The sequence below is a fragment of the Notechis scutatus genome, chromosome Z (genome assembly GCF_049901735.1).
Source record: "Notechis scutatus isolate UNSWTSFEM ecotype Mainland chromosome Z, rNotScu1.2, whole genome shotgun sequence".
NCBI lineage: Eukaryota > Metazoa > Chordata > Lepidosauria > Squamata > Elapidae > Notechis > Notechis scutatus.
Genome location: NC_142025.1, coordinates 116,715,439 through 116,736,541, shown reverse-complemented (window position 1 = coordinate 116,736,541; position 21,103 = coordinate 116,715,439). Strand labels below are relative to the sequence as shown.

At 43.3% G+C, this 21,103-nt stretch overlaps 1 protein-coding gene across 1 annotated transcript in view; it reads right to left on the bottom strand.

Moving 5' to 3' along the window:
• The window catches only part of PRMT5 (protein arginine methyltransferase 5), a 30,726-nt gene that overhangs the window by 2,656 nt on the left and 6,967 nt on the right, over positions 1–21,103 (bottom strand). The window contains exons 3-16 of the mRNA XM_026683073.2: positions 17,748–17,833; positions 15,142–15,276; positions 14,207–14,322; positions 11,805–11,854; positions 11,562–11,725; positions 11,008–11,169; positions 9,921–9,998; positions 7,114–7,172; positions 5,019–5,141; positions 4,563–4,738; positions 2,656–2,765; positions 1,845–1,938; positions 1,453–1,569; positions 687–751 (exon numbers count right to left, since the gene is read on the bottom strand). Of these exons, the coding sequence (XP_026538858.1) occupies positions 687–751; positions 1,453–1,569; positions 1,845–1,938; positions 2,656–2,765; positions 4,563–4,738; positions 5,019–5,141; positions 7,114–7,172; positions 9,921–9,998; positions 11,008–11,169; positions 11,562–11,725; positions 11,805–11,854; positions 14,207–14,322; positions 15,142–15,276; positions 17,748–17,833 (1,535 nt within the window). The remainder of the gene's footprint in view (positions 1–686; positions 752–1,452; positions 1,570–1,844; positions 1,939–2,655; positions 2,766–4,562; positions 4,739–5,018; positions 5,142–7,113; positions 7,173–9,920; positions 9,999–11,007; positions 11,170–11,561; positions 11,726–11,804; positions 11,855–14,206; positions 14,323–15,141; positions 15,277–17,747; positions 17,834–21,103) is intronic.

Sequence of the window (21,103 nt, the reverse complement as noted above, 5' to 3'; positions counted from 1 at the left end):
TGTCGTGATTCACTTATCAGCTGTGGCAAACAAGGTCACAAAAATGGGGCACAACTCACTTAACAATTCAGCAACCGAAATGTTAGGCTCCACTGGAGTCGAAAGGCAAGGGCTACCCAGTAATGGCCACAATCCTATAATATTTTTTTTTTCTTTTTGTCTCTGTCCCATGTCTGAGAAGGAAATTTAAAACCCCAGGTCACCTTAACCCTCTTTGGCTACAACTTTCCACAGGCAGACTATTGATTTACTGCCCTTAAACCGCCTTCCTTTATACCACAGGGCTCTAAATTTTTATGTCTTGCTAAAGGTGGGCTAATCGATCAATTTCAGATGGGAAGAATAACTGAAGTAAAATTACAGGGGGAAAAAAGATGATCTAGGAAGAGAAACGGAAGGCAACCAGACATGGCAGCTGAGCAAAGCTAGCTACCAAAGCCTTTACTTCCTTATAATGTAAAACCCCTCTACAGGTAGTCCTCAAGGTCATAAAGTGGGGCAAAAACTCCTTTAATGAATGTCTCACTTAACCACAGAAATTTTGGGCTCCATTATGGTCATAAGTCGAGGACTACCGATATATATTTTGCTTTGTCACAGTTTCCCTTGATGAAAAATCCTCAAATACTTCCAACAGATAGTTTGTTCTTATGTAGGGAAATGTTATTTTTAAACAGAAAAGTTACCTTAATGGGGAAAAAAATAGGGAACCATGAAAACATGCCAGGTGAATGAGTCTCAGGACGAATACCTATAAGGAGGAATGGGGAGAGGGGGAAAAAGTGGGGGAGAGAGAATTATTATTATTATTATTGTATTCAATAGCATCAAGGCAATCTATAACAAGGGGTGTAAGAGAAGAGATTTTTCTGTCCTGGGCCCCTTTGGAATGTTTCAACAGCTCCCACGTTTCTGGCTTCCGGATAGGCCTTATCCTCTGGCTTTGCGGGTTGGCATGGCCCTAATGGAGATGTATCTGGCTGGTGCAGTGTCAGAGAAGGCACGCACACACAAAACACTCTCTCCACTTGAGCCTGTAGTTTTTAGTCTGTATTTTTCGTTGTTGTTTAATGACCCCGTAATCTCTTGCGGGGGTGGAGTCGGTGCAACTGAATTGAACCGAGTGTTTTACTGGCTGGATGCCCTTCCTGTTGCCAATGCAGAGTTTTGCAGCAGATATATTCTCATTGTGTGCCCAGAGAGAGAAATAGCAGTCTCTACCTAGAATTCAACTCACAGCCTCCTGATTGTGAGGTGAGAGCTCCACCTCTAGGCCACCTCACCGCTCGGTTTTTAGTCTGCATTTAACCCCCCTGATTTTAATAGTTTTATGTTTCTGCTTTTATTACATTGTAAGCCACCCAGAGTTACTTTGGATTGCGAGATGGGCAGCATCTAAATTTAATAAATAATGAACTCTTCCTCTCCCATCTGAGGCTTCCCTCCACATACTGAGTGTGATGTCCCCATATAGCGTGGCCTCAAAGTAGCCGGCAAAGCCGTGGAGAACCGTATTCACATCCACCTGGAATTCCAGTGTTTGGTAACGGTTGTTGTCCTTGAGAGGGTCTGCAAAAGGGAAAAGACAAAACCAAAGATAAGAGGGAGCACCCAGAAGTTTGAAAGAAAACAAGGATAAAAATATCCAAGCCTAAATCCGTCTGTTTTTAACAGAAAGGAAGATGGCTTGCTGTGTGGGTGGGTTAACCCAGGTTTTGCAGTAAAAAAAAAATTATGAAGAAAAAGATGCAGCCAGCCCTTCTTCTCATCTAGACAACTAACAGTCTAGCTTAGCTTGTTTCCATAACATCAAATGGGTGTTTTGCTCTCCAAAATGTTCCTACCTGGGTTGGGGTGTCTGAAGGAGAAACAAGCTTTCGGGGGTGCTAACTGGTGGAAGTTGTGAAGGCGAACAACATAAGGCATTTCAAATTGAGCCTGGGAGGGAAAAACAAAGAAATAAAACAGAACAGAATCAGATTTTAAAATGCCACGTGAGGTCCTTGGTGCTCTCCAAGCATGGTTGTTTTCTTGCAGACGTTTCATGACCCAACTAGGGAACATCATCAGTGCTACTGGAATATGCCATTCCCATTTTTTATATATAGAAAGGTTCCAATTTCTCTTTGTAAGAATCGAAATTAAAAGTTTGCAATCATTTTTCTTCCACATGTAGAATGGGGTATATATTTGATTTTTTAAAGTAAAAGTGGCAACACTGAAGCTCCAGGATGGCTTCAGGGTTGACACTGCAGGCGATTCATTTTTTGTATCATTAATAAGATTAAATTTAAAAACTTTTCAGAGCATCCTGAAAATCTAAACGATGAATCTAAATCAGGACGTTTGATGACAAAGACATAAATTTGATTACATGTATGTAATCATATAACACGAGATCCTTCATTGTTTTAACTGAAGATTATTTTAACTCAAATAACTTAATTATTTGTATATGCCCAGTATTTGACATTAAATAATTTTAGGAATTTAAACCTGACCTACATTGCATACTTGGTTTGTTGCTGTTGTTAGGAAAAGCCCTATTTTCTTTCTTTTTTTTTCCCCAAGAGATCAAGAGTTCTATTTTTCTTTTGCTAATTTCTTTTTAGGAAAGAACATTTTTAGGAGGACGGAGAATACAGGAAACCTCACCTCTGGATCGCGATCCTTCTCACGACAGGCGCGCACTTCATTGTAGAGCTTTGAGGATGAGATGGGACCCAAGAAGGAGGTGTAGTGATGGGGGATGCTCACCCCTCCCTCTGGGTAGAGGGGCAAATCAAAGAAATAACAATAACTCACAATTATTAACAGGACTTAGCTGACTGGTTCAGTTAACCAACAGATCTTCCAGCCTGCATACCACATTTTTTTTTTAGTACAGGTACTCCTCAACCATTCATTTAGGGACCATTCAAAGTTGAAAAAAAAGTGACTTACAACTGTTGCGGCATCCCCAGGGTCATGTGATCAAAACTAAAGAAAATGTGTTTGGCTGTTGTTTTTACCCGAAAATGTGACCTACCCTAAAAGTAAGTCCTAGCTTGATTTTTACATGTGCACCCAATATAAGCCCTATCCTCCCAAAATAATTAAGATCCCACCTACTCCAGAGTGGACGGGTAAAAATTAAGCTAGGCTAGGGTGAGGATGAGGTATGGGGGGTGGAGCTGCCCTACTACTTGCCTTTGGACAGTTGTAGCCAGGCCTCGCACACCCCAACACCTGCCTTGCCGGCCCATTTCTTCTGCAGTAGGCAAGGCTGGCAAGGCTTTCCCGAAGGCCTCTGTATATGATAACAAAGCTTTGGATCGATCCAGAGATGTTATCGCCTGCAGAGGCCTTCAGGAAAGCCTTGCCGGCCACAGAAGAAGGAGTTCCGGGGGCAACGTGTGCAAGTGAGGTTAGTCAGTGGATGACATCCCCTGAAAATAAGCCCCGGTGCCTTTTTAAGTGGGAAAAGAAATATAAGACAGGGTCTTATTTTGAGGGGGAGACTGTGGCATGTATTTGTGACAATTGCAGCATGCTGGGTTTGTGTGATTTGCAACCCAGCCAGCTGGTTTCTGACCATCAAATTCAATGGGGAAGGCAGATTTATTTATTTATTACTTATTTTGAAATCTATATTGCCGCCTATTCGCACATGGTGACTCAAGGCAGCTCATAAGAATATTATATAATATTGTTACAATATATAGTATATAATACTGTTTACAAAAAACAATAAAACTAATAAAAAAGAGAATCAGTAATAAATTAATAAAATAACATAATAAAATAACCCCCCACACCGGCGACAACATATCACATGAGCCATTTAAGATTCATGTAACAATCCCGTGATTCACTTAATGACTGTGGTGATTCACTTTAAGAACCATGGCAGAAAAGGTCAGGATTATAAGCCATCCAGTTACCCAGGGATTAAATGGCCAGTCAATAAATTTAATTAAAAAGAAAATAAATAAAATGAAAAATAAATAAAATAAAAAATATAACAAGTAAAAGAATACAATAAATATCATAAAATACAATAATAAAACAATTAAAAGAAAAGAAAAAAATAACATAAAATGAAAAATAAAATACAAAATAAAATAAAATTTAAAAATGAAAAATAAATGAAATGAAAAATAAAAAATAATCGAAGTAAAAAAAAATGAAATACATAATAAAAAACAATACAAAACAAAATTAAAAGAAAAAAATAACAGCATAACATAAAATGAAAAATAAATAAAAATTTAAAATAAAATAAACATGAAAAATATGTACAATTAAATAAAATCTAAAATAAATAAAATAAAAATAAAATAAAATAAATAATAATAAACAATTAAAATAAAAAAACTACGTAAAATGAAAAATAACAAAAATTAAAAATTAAATTAAATGAAAATAAAATAACATTAGGCAATGACTCACTTAATAATTGCCATGCTCAGCAGTGGAAAGTTTGCTCCCAATTGTGAGCTGAGGATTACATATGTACAAATATTCTAAATATTTTGGACTGCAAACATCATTATTCAGAGGTTTTGCCTCTTATGACTCACCTTTGAGGCAATGTTCCGCCCCATCCAGACACTCTGGGGACAGCTCGTTGTCAGCGAAGGAGCCCAGGAGTTCCGACACCATCAGATCCGCTTTCTCGGGGGCCTCCCACTCGCGCATGTCACAGGAGACCACCGTCACCTGGGACCCCCATTCCTCGTACTGCCAGCTCTCCAGCCTGAAGGAAAAGATGGCCAGAAGACGTTGCTGTGGCGGGACTAGAATTCCCCTGGTGATTGACCCCAAAGCACCCAACGGATTTCCTGTCTAAGGTGGGACTAGAACTCCCAGTGCCCTGGCTTCTAGCCTGGTGCTTCACCACTAGACCAACTAGCTCTCCCTACAACGATTCTTCAATGCACAATGACATCCATAGGCCGATTCCTTCCACCCTGCCCTCCAAAGGGCCCAGAGCTGCATGCCGAGGATGAGTCCACGGCAGGTGGGAACCAACTTACGTCACCACCGCGTTGGGGTTCTTTTCCACGGCGTAAATCTTGATGCGTCGTTTGGCCTGGCAGGCCGCTTGGAGGGAGGCGTTGACGAGAGGACCCCTCCCAGCCCCCAACACCATCACCACCCTGTGGGTTGTTGTGGGGGGGGAACAAAAGCAAAGGGGAGAAATGAGGGACGTAATCAGGAGGCAACCAAAAACAAAGAGGCCGTTGTCTTAAACCAGGTTTAAGCTTGTGCTCACTAGGAGCAATCCAGCTAAAAAAACATGGGAGCCCAGCTGGAGAGTGCGCTATTGTCGCCCCGACAAAAAGTGTGTCTCCGCTCACAATCAAACAAAGCCCGCCCACCCGCCGTGTGACCAGCACCGACAGCCAAACGAGGGGCTGATCTCACTCCGTGACTTTTGTTATGCGCTTTTAATCGTAATTAAAAAGGCAACCTCCGCATTGTGGTTTCCACCAAGCTGCCTTCTAACTAGCTTTGCCTCGGGATCAGACACCCGCCGCATAATCCTGTATGGGATTTGTGCGATTTGATGCCCGGTTCAAAGACCGATAATAAGCGGGGAGGGAATACGAGTATAATCCTCGATTTAGGACCACAATGTCCAAAATTTCCCTCGCTCAGCGAAACAGTGACAGCCCCCCATTTTTACAGCCTTTCCTGTCAAAGTTGTGAAGCGAATCATTGCCGTTGTTCAGTGAGCCACACGGTCGTTAAGGGAATCTGGCTTCCCTGTCGACTCGGCTTGTTAGAAGATCACAAAAGGGGACTGCCAACCGTCGTATATGTGAGTCAGTTGCCAAGAGCCCGAATTCTGATCACGTGACCGTTGGGAATGCTGCTGTGATGGTTAAGGGCGAAACGAGGGTGTAAGTCATCTTTTTCAGGGCCGTTGTAACTTGGAGCGGTCCCTAAATAAGCGGCTGTAAGTTGAGGAATACCTGTAATATCCTTGCTTTGCTACAAAAAAAAAATGAAGGGTAAAAATGGAGGGAGAGGCCACTTTGCAGCTTATTACAGGCAGTCCTTGACTTACAACCATCGGTTTCATGACCATTCTAAGTTAAATGGTGCTGGAAAAAAGGGACATATGACCAGTCCTCACACTTATGACCATTGTAGCATTCCCCCCTATCGTCATGTGATAAGGCTTTGGGTGACAACTGTCATGTTCTTACGGTGGTTGGTTGCAGCAACCTGAGGGTTCCGGATTGTCATTTGCAACTTTCCTAGGGAGCTTCTGACAAGCCAAGCAAATGGGGGAAAGCTAGATTCACTTAACAGGAGCGTGATTCACTTAACAAACGTAGCAATTCACTTAACAACGGTGGCAAAAAAGGGATTATAAAATGGAGGAAGACTCAATGAACAACTGCCTGGCTTGGCAGCCAAAATTTTCCAATGTGGTCAAGAACTTCCTGCACTCCCTGATATTGTCTAATGAGAGGAACTTAGGATGATTGACAGATAGCCTTGCACCCCCAATACAGGTTGTCCTCCCACAGTGGGTCCGTGGTAAGTTCGAACAGTTTCTAAGCAACCAGTCTCAAGTCAAGGACCGCGGGTCCATCGTAACTTCGAACAGTTTCTAAGCAATGAGCCACAAGTCAACTCCTTGACTTGCGGCTGGTTGCTTAACAACTGTTTGAAGTTATGACTTTATAGTTGAAGATCTGAAGGTTGTCTCCCGCAGTCATGTGACTACAACCCTGTTGCTCGGCAACTGGCCTGCCTTTACAGCATTTGCTTGGGGGAGGTGTTACATGACCGCATATTAACATGGTTTGCTAAAACCATGGTTTTCAGCAAAACCAGCCCACAGCAAACCACTGGTTCAATGGACCCCGGTAGCGTTGGCTTAATGGCCATGGCTTTGCTTAATGACCGCTGCAAAAAGGTTGTAAAATTTGACAGTTTTGCAACCATCACAACTTACGACTGTGATGGGCAGGCTTTTTAAGACACTTTTCTAGGGAGATTGCAATGCAGCAAAGAGCAAGGCAGATGTACCTTGCAACTTTTCTCAATCTGAGTCCAAGGATTGTGGCCCCTCCCTCACAGCCCACTCTCCTCCATGTTGGAGTTCCTACTCACTGGACATTAGTGTCTTTCTCCTCTTCGGGAACACGGTCCAAGAGGCACTTGTAGATTGCCTGAACGGAGAGAAGCAACACACACAACAACGTAAGTTTTCCCCGTTTAGAACAAGCGAAGGAAACCCAGAGGTGCTTTTCCCAAGAGGCAACTGGACTTTCCAATTTTTCCTTGAAGGAGTTTCATTTCTCATTCAAGAAGCTTCTTCAGCTCTGAGGAATGGAAGGATTTGTCCTCCTTGCAGACAGCTGGTCATTTGCATCCTTTTTAGAGAGTCGTTGAGGCCACTTGGAGGTTTGTCTTGTGTCCTCAGGGTGACCTGAGTGGTGCAAATGGAGCCTTCTTGGAACTGTTGAAAGGACTGTGTTTTAGACCAGAGATAGATGACTTCGTATCCCTGCCCCTCTGTGAAGAGAGGGCCGTTCAGTTTGGACGAAGATGGTCTCTTTGACCCCTCTTTCAACCCAGCAGCCCTCTCCGTCCAAAATGGACTTTGTTGTCTTCGAAAGAACGGCCTCTGTCTTTTAAATGCAGATGGACTGCTGAATCTTGTCCTGATGGGTTGGTTCTTCTTTGTTGTGCAAAGTGGCTGTTTTGTTTCCCCAATGTACAGGTCTGCACATGGCTCAGAATAACAGAATAACAACAGGTGGCCTCAACGACCCTCCAAAAGGATGCAAAGGACCAGCTGTCTGCAAGGAGAATAAATCTTTCCATTCCCCACCATCCTGTCAGAGCTGAAGAAGCTTCTTGGAGGAGAAGCGAAATGTCTTCAAAGAAAAACCAGAAAGTCCAGTTGCCTCCTGAAAAAAAGCATCTTTGGGACAACCATGACCTGGTAAATGAGAATCTCCATAGACATCAAGCGAAGGAAACCACCGCTCAAAATATTTCTGATACAGCTAGTCCCCGACTTACAACCACAATGGAGCCCCAAAATTTCTCTCATGAAGCAAAACATTTGTTAAGTCCATTTTATGACCTTTCTTTTTTGCCCCAATTAGGAAGTTAAGTTAAGTTAGCCACACGATGGCTAGGTGAATCCCATTGACTTTGCTGGTCAGATGGTCAGAAAAGGGGATCGCCTGATCTGTGGGATGCTGTGACCGTCATATATGAGTCAGCTGATGAGCTTCTCAAATTTGATCACCTGACCCCGAGGATGCTGCAATGGTCATTAAGTGTGAAAAAGGCCGTAAGTCACTTTTTTGTGTGCCATTGTAACTTTAAACGGTCACTAAGTGAACTGTTGTAAGCCGTGGACTACCTATACAGGTAGTTGTAACTTCGAACGGTCGCTAATGAGATTGTTGTAAGTTGAGGACTACCTGAATTCCTAGCAATGTGTTTTGTTGGAGCAGAATTCAATTAATTCACCGCTATAATAATTTATCTCAAGAGAGAAGCCAGTCAAACGCGGCCCTAGGTTATTCTCTTTAAACCCACCTCTTCCTATTTGACAGCACAGCTAGTCCTAGACTTAGAACACTTTAGCGACGGTTCCAAGCTACAACAGCACTGAAAAAAAGTGACTTAGGACCATTTTTCACAGTTACGATCTCTGCAGCATCCCTGTGATCACATCATCAAAATTCAGATGCTCAGCAGCTGGTTCGTACTTATGACTGTTGCTGTGCCCCAAGGTCACGTGATCCCCTTTTGCGACCTTCTGACAAGCAAAGTCAACGGGGAAGCCAGATTCATTTAACGACCGGGTTACTAACTTATGAATGGCAGGGGTTCACTTAACAACCGTGAGAAGGTTGTAAAATGGGGCAAAACTCACTTTAAAAAAATGTCTCACATAACAAGAGAAACTGTGGGCACAATTGTGGTCATAAGTCAGGGACTGCCTGTACGGCCTGCCCCCATTTCTAGCATCTCTCCAAATCTCAGTGGACCTTCAACAATCTAGCCTGGTTTATTTAATTGTACCCTGCCTATATTATTTTTACAAATAACCAAAAGCAGCGAACAGAACCAAAATTCCTGTTATTGTCCCCATAACAACAACCCTGTGAGGGTGGGTTAAGCTGAGCGAGTGGAAGAAACCCAAAGCCACCCAGATAGCTTTCGTGCCTAAGGCAAGACTAAATTCAGTCACCTAGTGATTGGCTCAAAGTCATCCAGCCAGCTTTCGTGCCTAAGGTGGGCCTAGAACTCACCATCTCCTGGTGATTGGTCAAAATCACCCAGCCTTGCTTTCAGATCTAAGGCAGGACTAGAACTCACTGTCTCCTGGTGATTGGCCCAAAGTCACCCAGCAGTGTTCCATGCCTAATACGGGGCTAGAATTCAGAGACACCTGATTTGCCCAAAGTCACTTAGCCAACTTTCATGCCTAAGGCGGGACTAAAACTCACAGCCACCTAGTGATTGGTGCAGTCACCCAGCTGTGTTTCATGCCCGAGACAGGATTAGAAGTCCCGGTCTCCTGGTAACCGGCCCAGTCACCCAGCCGGCTTTCAGGCCTAAGGCAGGACTTGAATTCACTGTCTCCTGGTGATTGTCCCAAAGTCATCCAGCTACAGTATGTTTCATGTCTAAGGCGGGACTAGAACTCGCCATCTCCTGGTGACGGGCTCAAAGTCATCCAAGTGGCTTTCATCTCGGTCACAACTCAAGTTTCTGGTTTCTAGCCTGATGCCTTAACCACTGGATCAAACTACTCTTGCTCCTTATCCCCAGATCCCGATCCTCTCTTCTCTCAGTCATCAGCCACACCTGTATTTAACACTTCACGCCTGTCTTATATACCTTTCATTATTTCAGCAAATGCGCCTCACCTGTACCCCTTGCCAACTTACCTGTTGGTACTGGGAGTATTTGATAGGATCCTTCTCGAAGACTTCATAGGTCTGGGATTCCAGGTTGTCCATCAGGGGCTGTCGGGAGCAAGAACCAAGGAGAAGAATTTGAACCCAGAATAAACCAGAGCAGCCAAGAAGCAAATGGCCAGAGCACAGCAGGGGAATTCAATTTCTCCAAGAGCCAAAACATGCAATCCCCATCAATATTTGAGATTATTCAGATAGTTCTCCATATACAACTGTTCGTTGAGTGACTGTTCGAAGTTACAATGGCACTGAAAAAAAAACAATTTATGTCCCTTTTTACTCTTATAGCCACTGCAGTGTTCCCACAGTGATGTGATAAAAATTCAGACATTAGCAACTGACTCACATTTATGACAGATGCCATGTCCCGGGGTCACACAATCTTCTGATAAGGAAAATCAATGGGGAAGCCAGATTCACTTAACAGCTGTGTGGCTTATTTAACAACTGTAGCAGTGAGTCATTTAGCAACCAGGAAAAGAAGTAACAGAGTAATGGAGTAATGGAAGGGACCTTGGAGGTCTTCTAGCCCTACCCCCTGCACAAGAAGGAGATCCTCTACCATTTCAGACAAATGGATGTCCAACCTCTTAAAAACTACTTAAAAATCTGCTTTAAAACCTCCAGTGTTGGAGCACCCACAACTTCTGGTGGCAAGCAGTTCCACCGGTTAATCATTCTCACTGTCAGGAAATTCTTCCTTAGTTCTAAGTTGCTTCTCTCCTTGATTTAGTTTCCATCCGTTGCTTCTTGTTCTGTCTTCAGAACAAGGAGACAGAAAATAGATTGACACCCCACCCCTCTTCTTTGTGGCAGCCCCTCAAATAACGGAAGACTGCTATCATGTCATCTGTAATTCTTCTTTTTCATTAAACTAGACATGCCGCGGTTAAGGAAGATTGTAAAATGTGGCAAAATTCACTCAATTGTCTCGCTTAGCAACAGACATCATGGATTCACTTGCGGCCATCAAGCCAGGACTACCCGTAGTTAAGACATTCCAGACCCCAAATCTTTTTGAGGTTCAGTCCAACACCCTCAAGAAGAGAAGACTCACCTGCAATGGAGACTGTAGGTAATCTTCATAACCTTTGGCGAAAAGCTCGTAAGCAGAAGGAGGAGGACGGTTCTGACTGAGATACTCCAAGTATTGCAGGTAAGAGCAGAATTCCTTTTCTGGATGGTGGTGGGCTCCGGTGATGATGAACTGCACCTCAAGCTGAAGGAGGGGAGAAATAAAACGGGGGTCAACTTGAGATGTCTGAATACGGTTTCTGGTAAAAGAGTCATAGTGTGTGTGTGTGTGTGTGTGTATACGTACACCTATATGTGTATATGTACTGTGTTTCCCCCCAAAATAAGATCCTGTCTTGTAATTTTTTTGCCACCCAAAAAGGCACCAGGTCTTATTTTTGGGGGATGTCCTCCACTGACTAACCCTCACTTGCGTGCACCGGCCCACAGGCCTCCTTTTTGCTGTCAGAGGCCTTCAGGAGCTTCTGCTTCCATGGCCGGCAAGGCTTTCCTGAAGGCCTCTGCAGCTGATGACAGAGCTCCCGAGGACGAACCCAAACAGAGCAGAGAGAGAGAGAGAGAGAGAAAAGGACTTACTTTAAGCAAGCGAAATATGAGGCGCTGATGCATTTTAGAAAGAACCGGGAAGCCTTTCTTATTGGTTAAGAAGATGCTAGTGGGTAGAACGGCGGCTTTGATTGGCTCACCCAGCCAGCGGTCAATGACGTGATTGGACGGCAGGTCTGGGCCAACCTCCAGCGCTGCCAAGAAGGGACATGAAAGATTTATCAACGGGAGGATTCGGAACAGAGCCCTGGAGCATCAAATCTCGGCACTTACCCACAGCCACACGCTTGTTGTAGTCGCACAATGTTCGGAAGTTGTGCCACCTGCGAAAAGAAAAGAAAGGAGCTAATTTGGGGGCGGGCTAGAAAACCGGCATCTGCCCACCTCTCCCTCTGTGGGTCTCAAACTCAAGGCCCATGGGGCACATGGGGCCCGCGGAGTGCTTAGATTTGGCCCGCGGAGCCGCCCTGGAAACAGTGAAGGATAAGCCTGCGGTGCCACTGCCAGCAAAAACGGAGCTCGGGAGGGCTGCATGCAGCTATCCCAAGCACCATTTTCGTTGCAGAGGGTACAGGTGGTCGTCGCAGCTGCGCGTGGCCCTCCCGAGCTCCGTTTTCACTGGCAGAGGGAGCCCGTTTTCGCTGGCAGAGTGCTTGAGCCGCCATAGGCGCCCTGACACGAGTGACGTCAAACTGGCCACGTCCATCCCGCCCCCGGAGGTCAAACACAACCCTGATGAGGCCCTCAATGAAATCGAGTTTGATGCCCCTGCTCTAAGTTATCCACCCCCTCTTCCCTTCCTCTCCTTTTGCTAATTGTGGATCTCAAAATTAGCAGGCGGGGTGTACAGTTGCCAGGAGATGACTCACAACGTGGAGGAAGCAATCCCCACTTAACATCTTCACAATAGTAACAGATTTTTATTTATTTTTTGCAATTTATTATTTTAAGTTGCCAAAAAAAAGGAGCGCCAATTTTCACTGACGGAGCAAACGCTTAAAAATAAATAAAAGACGTTCTTGGCTTACAGCCACAACTGAGCCCGAAATTTCGGCAGCTGAGCGAGACGTCTGTAAAGCGAATTTTGCCCCATTTTACGACCTTTCTGTTTGTTTGTTAAGTGAATCGCTGCAGTGGTTAAGGTGGCTGCACGGTTGTTAAGGAAATTCAGTCATGAAAAGGGATTGCGTGACCCCCGGGACTGTCACAATTATGAGTCAGACGCCATGTTGAGCAGGAGAACATGGGCCATGCTGCGGCGGTTGTTAAGTTTGACAAATGAACTTTTTTTCAGTGCCGTTGTAGCTTCGAACCATCGCTAAATGAACTGTTGGAATCCGAGGACTAGCTGCGCTGTCAAAATAGGAAGAGGTGGGTTTGAAGAGAATAACCTAGGGCCGCATTTGACTGGCTTCTCTCTTGAGACAAATTATTATAGTGGTGAATTAATTGAATTAATTGAATTCTGTTCCAACAAGACTCATTCCTAGGAATGCAGGCAGTCCTTGATTTATAACTATTCCTTTGGCAACTGTTCCAATTTACGACGGCACTGAAAAAAAGTGACTCACAGTCAGTCCTCGTACTTACCACTGTCGCAGCAATCCCCACAATCACACGATCTAAATTCAGGTGCTTGGCAACGGGCTCCTACAGGTAATCCTCGCCTTACGGCCACAATCAAGCCAAAATGTTATGATGTGGAGTGAGAAATTTGTTAAGCGAGCCTTGCCTGGTGTTACAACATTTTCTTGCCACGTTGGTTAACTGAATCACCGCAGCTGTTCAACAGGTTAATGCGGCCATTAAGTGAATCCAGCTTCCCCGCTGACTTTGCTTGTCGGAAGGTCGCAAAAAGAGGATCGTGGGACCCCGGAATGCGGCGACCATCGTACACACGAGTCGGCTGGCAAGCATCCAAATGTAAACCACGTGACCATGGGGATGATGCGATGGTCGCGTGAAAATCGGTTACCGGTCACTTTTTTCTGTGCCGTCGTAACTTCGAATGGTCACTAAGTGAACCATTGTAAGTCGAGGACTACCTGTATTTACCAAGGTTGCACCTTTCCAGGTTCATAGGTTCGGTGTTTGTGACCTCCCTAGATGGCTTTCAACAAGGAAATTCAGTGGGGGGAAGTTGGATTGGCTTAACAATGGTGTGATTCGCTTAACAACCCAGAGTAATTTGCTTAACCGTGCCGAAAAGAAGTCATAAAACTGTGACAGTGACCGTTCAACGTGACACCGGCACTGAAAACAAGTGACTTGTGACTGTTTTTCACACTTAGCGACCGTGGTGGCACCTCTGTGGTCATGTGATCAAAATTCAGATGCTTGGCAACTGGTTCATACTTACGATGGTGTCCTGGGGTCACGTGAGCCCCTTCCGCGATCTTGTGACAGGCGAAGTCGGTGGGGAAGCCAGATTCACGTAACAACCGTGTGACTAACTGCAGCGATTCACTTAACCACGGTGGCCAGAAAAGTCGTAAAATGGGGCAAGACTCACAGCCTGGCTTAACAACAGAACATTCTTTTCCCACTGGTGGTCGGTAAGCCGAGGACTATCTCTACAACTCAGTAAACTACTCAAAACCCACTGGGGAAACCTAAGTTTTTAACCGTTCAATTTCATCCCCGTACTTCAAGCATCCACCAAACTTATCACTCACCACTGCCAGGTCTTCTCTTCGTCTGCGGACTCGTCTTCTATGCCTGGCACAGCCTCGTTTTCAAACACATCATCCCTCAAGTCTTCTGGATCCAACAGCGGGACTCGCATCCAGAACTGGCATAGGAGAAAGGGGAAAAAAGGGAGTTAGGGTCCAAAAATTGACCCAGGCACTAAGTCTACAGTGGATGTGTTTACACGTCTGAATAATGCAGGGAATAAGAGTTGGAAAGGGCCTTGAAGGTCTTCTAGTCTAACCCCTTGCTCAGGCAGGAGACGCTATACCATTTCATACAAATGGTTGTCCAATCTCTTTTTAAAAACTTCCAGTGTTGGAGCACCCACAACCTTCGGTGGCAAGTTGTTCCACTGATTAATTGTTCTAAATGTCAGGAAATTCTAGATAGAGGCAGATATTTCTCTCTCTGGAAGCAATGAGAATATATCTGATGAGCAAAACTCTGCATTGGCAACAGGAAGGGCATCCGGCCAGTAAACACTCAGCTCCATTCAGTTGCCCCGACTCCACCCTGCAAGGGATTACAGGGTCATTAAATGACGAACAACAACATTGTGTGTGGGGAACTAATATTTGCCTGCCCTAAAACTGGCTGCTATTTCGTGAAGTACAGTACAGCACTCAATTTATAATTTTCATTTACTTGAGTTCACTCAATCCTTCCTCAAACCTATTTGGCTAACCAGGAGTGGCAGGAGGAAAGGTTTTGTTTTTCCTCTAAGAGTAATTATCAGGTCATTTGAAATTACTTCTTTGGAAAATCACCTCCGCTTTTGCTTGATGAGAAGGGAAAATAAGCTAAATACAAATAAGGAAGGCGTCATGGAAGTGATGTTATCGGCTCAGGGACCAGATGCATTGTGTGGCTCTTGAGTTGTGTTGAAATATAGAAGGTGAGATACATCTGCTGGACATACCATGGAAGTGTGGTGGCCAGTATTGATGTGGTTACACAAAACACGTGCCAGGTTGGGATTGTCGGCCTGGGTCAAGGGAATCAGGAATGCGGGGAGCCCTAAATAGCCCCCAAAATTCAGCTCCTCCAACATGGCCTGCAACAAAAAAAACAAAAACCATAGATATTAAGGTTACAGCTTGCAGCCCTTGTCTTACTCTCTGTACAGACAGTCCTCGATTTATAACCGTTCGTTTAGCGAACGTTCGAAGTTACAACAGCACTAAAAAAAAAAAAGTCACGACCATTTTTCACACTTACAGCTGTTGCAGCATCCCTGTGGCCATGTGATCAAAATTCAGTTGCTTGGCAACTGACCCAATCTGATTCCAAGGGGAAGGCCGAGCAGATGACAGGGAGTGGGAGTGTGGCTCTGTTGGCTGTGGAAGAAACTGGGGAAGGGCACAGTCCAGCTGGGCAGAGCAGGGGTGAGGGAGAGCAAGGCAGAGGGAATTCAGAGGAAGATACACCCACCGCCTCTTCATCCTAAGGCACGCAGGGAGGGACGGAGAAGGGAGCAACGTGAGTTGCATGGCTTATGGGGGAGGAAAGGGCCCTGATTACCTTCATTAGCTGTAGCTGGGAACACAGTGTTTAAAAAGGGAGTTTGCACATAGCAACTTGTTGGGAAAAAAATGTGTATCATCTTGTTTTGTCGAGGCTTATCTGGGTTCCTGGTGTCTTCCCAACTATGTATGTTTTGTTGGCCTTTGAAGTCTGCAATTCCTTATCCTACCCTATCCAATTAATTGCTGCAGGGTGGTTTGTGTGGATTTTTATTTACAGTTTGTATATAATGTACCTTGTTTTTGGACTGAATTTCCTCCATTTAAAGACTGTTCTTGGGAGTTTTTTCTCCAGACGAAGGTAACTGGACATTGGGGACAAAGTTGGAGGTATTAAAGGGACTTTTCTTACTTATGTGACTGTATTGCCTTTGTGCCACGCCCCGGGTCACCACACATATTTATGACCACTGCTGTGTCCCAAGGCCATATGATCACCTTTTGAAACCCTTGAACAAGCGAAGTCTATAGAGAAGCCAGATTCACTTAATGGCCGTTGTTACTAATTGCAGTGATTCACTTAACCACTCTGGTCAAGAAGTGGCTTGGCGCCAGAAAATGGAAACAAATGCTAGTTTATGGCAAAAATCTACATTGAGTTCGTTTGAACGCAGGGGCAACGCAAACAGCCATCAATGCTGGCCAGTTACCGAGCGTCCAAATCACAGTTCACGTGACCGTAGATGTGTTTGTGTGTGAGGAGACGGGACATTGTAACTTTTGAAACTGGGTCACAAGTCCCATTTTCGGTGTCATAACTTCAAACAGTCATTAAGTGACTCGTCCTGAATAGAATAGGAATAGGAATAAAAGATAGAATAGCATAGAAAATATGGAGTGGAGTGGAGTGGAGGGAGAGGGGAAGGGGAAGGGGAAGGGGAAGGGGAAGGGGAAGGGGAAGGAAAGGAAAGGAAAGGAAAGGAAAGGAAAGGAAAGGAAAGGAAAGGAAAGGAAAGGAAAGGAAAGGAAAGGAAAGAAGGAAAGGAAAGGAAAGGAAAGGAAAGGAAAGGAAAGGAAAGGAAAGGAAAGGAAAGGAAAGGAACGGAAAGGAAAGGAAAGGAAAGCAGGGAAGGGAAGGGAAGGGAAGGGAAGGGAAGGGAAGGGAAGGGAAGGGAAGGAAAGGAAAGGAAAGGAAAGGAAAGGAAAGGAAAGGAAAGGAAAGGAAAGGAAAGGAAAGGAAAGGAAAGGAAAGCAGGGAAGGGAAGGGAAGGGAAGGGAAGGAAGGGAAGGGAAGGGAAGGGAAGGAAAGGAAAGGAAAGGAAAGGAAAGGAAAGGAAAGGAAAGGAGGGAAGGGAAGGGAAGGGAAGGGAAGGGAAGGAAAGGAAAGGAAAGGAAAGGAAAGGAAAGGAAAGGAAAGGAAAGGAAAGGAAAGGAAAGGAAAGGAAAGGAAAGGAAAGGAAAGGAAAGCAGGGAAGGGAAGGGAAGGGAAGGAAAGGAAAGGAAAGCAGGGAAGGAAGGGAAGGAAGGAAGGGAAGGGAAGGGAAGGGAAGGAAAGCAGGGAAGGGAAGGGAAGGGAAGGAAGGAAGGGAAGGGAAGGGAAGGAAAGGAAAGCAGGGAAGGGAAGGGAAGGGAAGGGGAAGGGAAGGGAAGGAAGGAAGGAAGGGAAGGGAAGGAAGGAAGGAAGGGAAGGGAAGGGAAGGGAAGGAAAGGAAAGGAAAGGAAAGGAAAGGAAAGGAAAGGAAAGGAAAGGAAAGGAAAGGAAAGGAAAGGAAAGGAAAGGAAAGGAAAGGAAAGGAAAAAGAAAATTTGGAATTAATAGAATATAGAATAGAATAGAATGGAATGGAATGGAATGGAATGGAATGGAGTGGGTGGAGTGGAATAGGAATAGAATAGGCCAAATTAATTTCAAACAGATTACAAAATGTCCCTATCCTTTCCCAAGCATTCTGGAACTGATTATCTCAAAGAATATTCTTCACTCCTTGTTGCCACCATAACAAAAATATCTCTACATTACTAAAGTACCACTGATAGTTCTTCCCTTGCCAAGGTCACTCACCGCCTCCGAATTTCTGCGAACTTTCTCAAGTTTGGAATCTGCCCGGATCCATGGAGACAGTTTTCCAACGATCAGTGTGTTCCAGTCTAAGGAGGAGCAAGATATTGTGAGTGTTCACACAAACACAGGAGTCGGTTTAGCAGTCAGAATCATATGGATAAAAACCACCTGAATCAGGTTCAAAAAAGTCATAATGACAAATAATTTCTGTGCCGAACAAGACCGAATTAAGGATTAACAGGAATTGGCAAAAATACACACATGGCTAGAAAAGATGTCAGGAAAACATATGAATCTTAAACCTGAACTATTTTTTTTAATTAGGTACAGTACCAGAAATATTTGATAAACAAAGTGTATGTTTAATATTACATGTACTAACAGCAGCGAGGATTGTATTTGCGCAGCATTGGAAAAATGAAGGAATACTAGATGAAGAGATAATTAAGAAATTGGACTGTGCAGAAATGGACAGACTTACATTGAAGATTAAACAGAAAGAAAATACAGAATACTACCAAACATGGAATTTATTTTATCAACGGCTAGAAAAAAGGGATAAAGATTAGGAATATAATTTGTATCGTTAAGCAAACAAAACAACCCAGATAGCATGATGTTTATTAAGCACTAACTAAATGTAATAGTAGAAAGTTAATAAAACTTTATAAAAAAATTCACCAAGAATTAAGCAATCCCATCATTTTCTCATTTTGTTTTCTTTTGTTTGAGGTAGCGCAAACAGGCCAGGATTATGCGTAAGTGAAGTTAGAAAAACACAAATGGCTGACAGCTAGGTGCTCATCAATTAAAAAAGATAATTATGATAAATTAACAATTCAAATATTTAAAGATTTAGATAATTGGGCTAAATTACAAATATCTCTATTAGGCTGTATTGCAATAGTAAAAATGAATATTTTGTCAAAATTGTTGTTCTTATTTCAGACGGTGCCAATCAAGTTTGAACAAAGCTTTTTTGAAGAACTAAATAAACATATATCCAAATTTATATGGCAAGGGAAAAAACCCAGAATAAAATATAAATTATTACAGGATGATAGAAAGGAGGCTTTGGTCTTCCAGATTTCGAAACATACTACTATGCTGCGATAGCAACCTGGCTTAAAGACTGGGTTAATTTGATAAATAAAAGGATCTTAACATTAGAGGGCTTTGATCTCCAACTTGGATGGCACGCATTTATGTGGGATGGAAAGACTAAACACCACTTGTACTTTCAAAGGCATTATATAAGGAATGTGTTACTAAATATTTGGGAAAAGATTAAAAAAAAGTACATTACTGTAAGATCCCACTGTGGTTATCTACAATGGAGACAGTTACACATCCAAATGTTTTAGATTCTGATAATATTGTAAGATATAAAGGTCTATTACATCAAACCAGAGAGTTAAAGGGTAGGAATCAAATACAAATTCAAGGAAAAGAGATAGCATGGTGGCCCTATGCGCAGATACAATCGCATTACAAAAAAGATAAAGAACAATTTGGTTTTAACATGACCTACCAAGAATTAAATAAGATTTGGCATGGAGAGGAAAGGAAGCTGATTAGTAAAATATATAAATATCTATTGGATTATAAATTAAAAGAAGAAACAGTCAAGGAGTGTATGATAATTTGGGCAAAAAATGTGGGCCACAGTATTGAATTAGACAAGTGGGAACATATTTGGGAAATAAACTACAAACTAACTATGTCAAAGAGAATCTCTATAAAATGGTATATCGTTGGCACTTGCCACCCGCGAGACTGGCTAAGATGTTCCTGAACCTCCCCCCAAACTGCTGGAAGTGTAACTGCGCCCAGGGAACATACTTCCATATGTGGTGGACATGTCCATATGCCCAGAAGTTTTGGAAAAATATCAAAAATTGGATTCTAAATATAACTAAACAAGAAGTAAAACTTGAATCTGAAACCTTCTTGTTGGGTAGGATAGACTCAAAAATAGAAAAAAAAATCAATATTTAATCTTGCACATTATAACGGCAGCCAGAATAAGTTATGCTCAAAATTGGAAACTGTCTATTGTCCCTTCAGAGGAGATGGTCATTAAAAAAATTCACAAGTGTGCAGAGATGGACAGCCTAACCAAATTACTAAAAAACAACAAAGATAGTGACTACTACAAAGTTTGGAACTGTTGGTACGAATGGTTAAAGAAAAAGCAACATTTGATAACTGAATAAGGTGTGGAATTATGAAGGACGTGCGTTTAATTATAAAGTATTCTGTGAAATTAAAACATTAAAAGAACGAGGAAGGTATTGTAACAAGGTAGATCACATCAATGCTATGGGGTAAAAGAAAAAAAGAAAAGAAAAACGTAACCAATGTTCAATACCTGCTGCAAAATGTATATATGTATATATATTTGTTTATATGTTTGCTTGTTTCTTTTTAAATGTTTTAAATATATGAAACTTAAATAAACTTTATTTTTATTTTTATTTTAAAAAGAAAAACACAAATGCTTTAAGTAGGCATGCAAGTCTCCAGGCATGTGGATGGGGGTGGGGGTTTAGGGTTGAATGAATGAATGAATGAGTTGTGGCCTGTCAGCAACCAGCCCCTCCAGTAGCCAAAGAGGAGGAGGCATGGGAGTCAGGGCCAGCATCGGCAACCTGGGAGCTCCGAGAGGGAAGAGGGAATGCAGCTGGCAGAGAAAGAGACAGAGGTAGAGCCTGGGCCATCCGTCAGCCCTCAGATGGAGAGTCAACAGCCCCCAGGTCTGGAGGTGGCTGATGAGCAAGAGGAGGAACAGCTAGGTCCAGTGCCTGATGCATGGATGCGCAGAAAGCAGAGGAGAGGAGAGGAGTGGAAATCTATGGGCTGGTCCTCAGGACAGAAGAGCCATCGCTGCTAGAGAAGCCCCACTCTAGCTCTGGGGATAAAAGGCAGGGAGCAGAGATGAATAGACGTGGCAGACAACTATTCATCTGCTGGACAGACTTGTTAGCCTGCAGTGAGAAACATTTTGCCAAGGCTGATGGAGCTCCTAATTCAGGAGTCATTGAATTAAATACAGAGGGTTTGTCGTGTTTGCGGAGCTGGGTCAGAACAGAATGAATGAATGAATGCATGAAAGGTCCTTGGTGCTCTCTGAGCTGGCTTGTTTCCTTGGAAACATTTTATTACCCTACTTAGGTAAGTAACATCATCAGTACTACCATAGCACTGATGATATTACCTAGTTAGGGTAATGAAACATTTTCAAGCAAGCTCAGAGAGCACCAAGGACCCTTTATTTCAACCCTGAGCTACAAATATTCTCATGGATAGATGGATGGATGGATGGATGGATGGATGGAAGGTAGATAGATAGATCT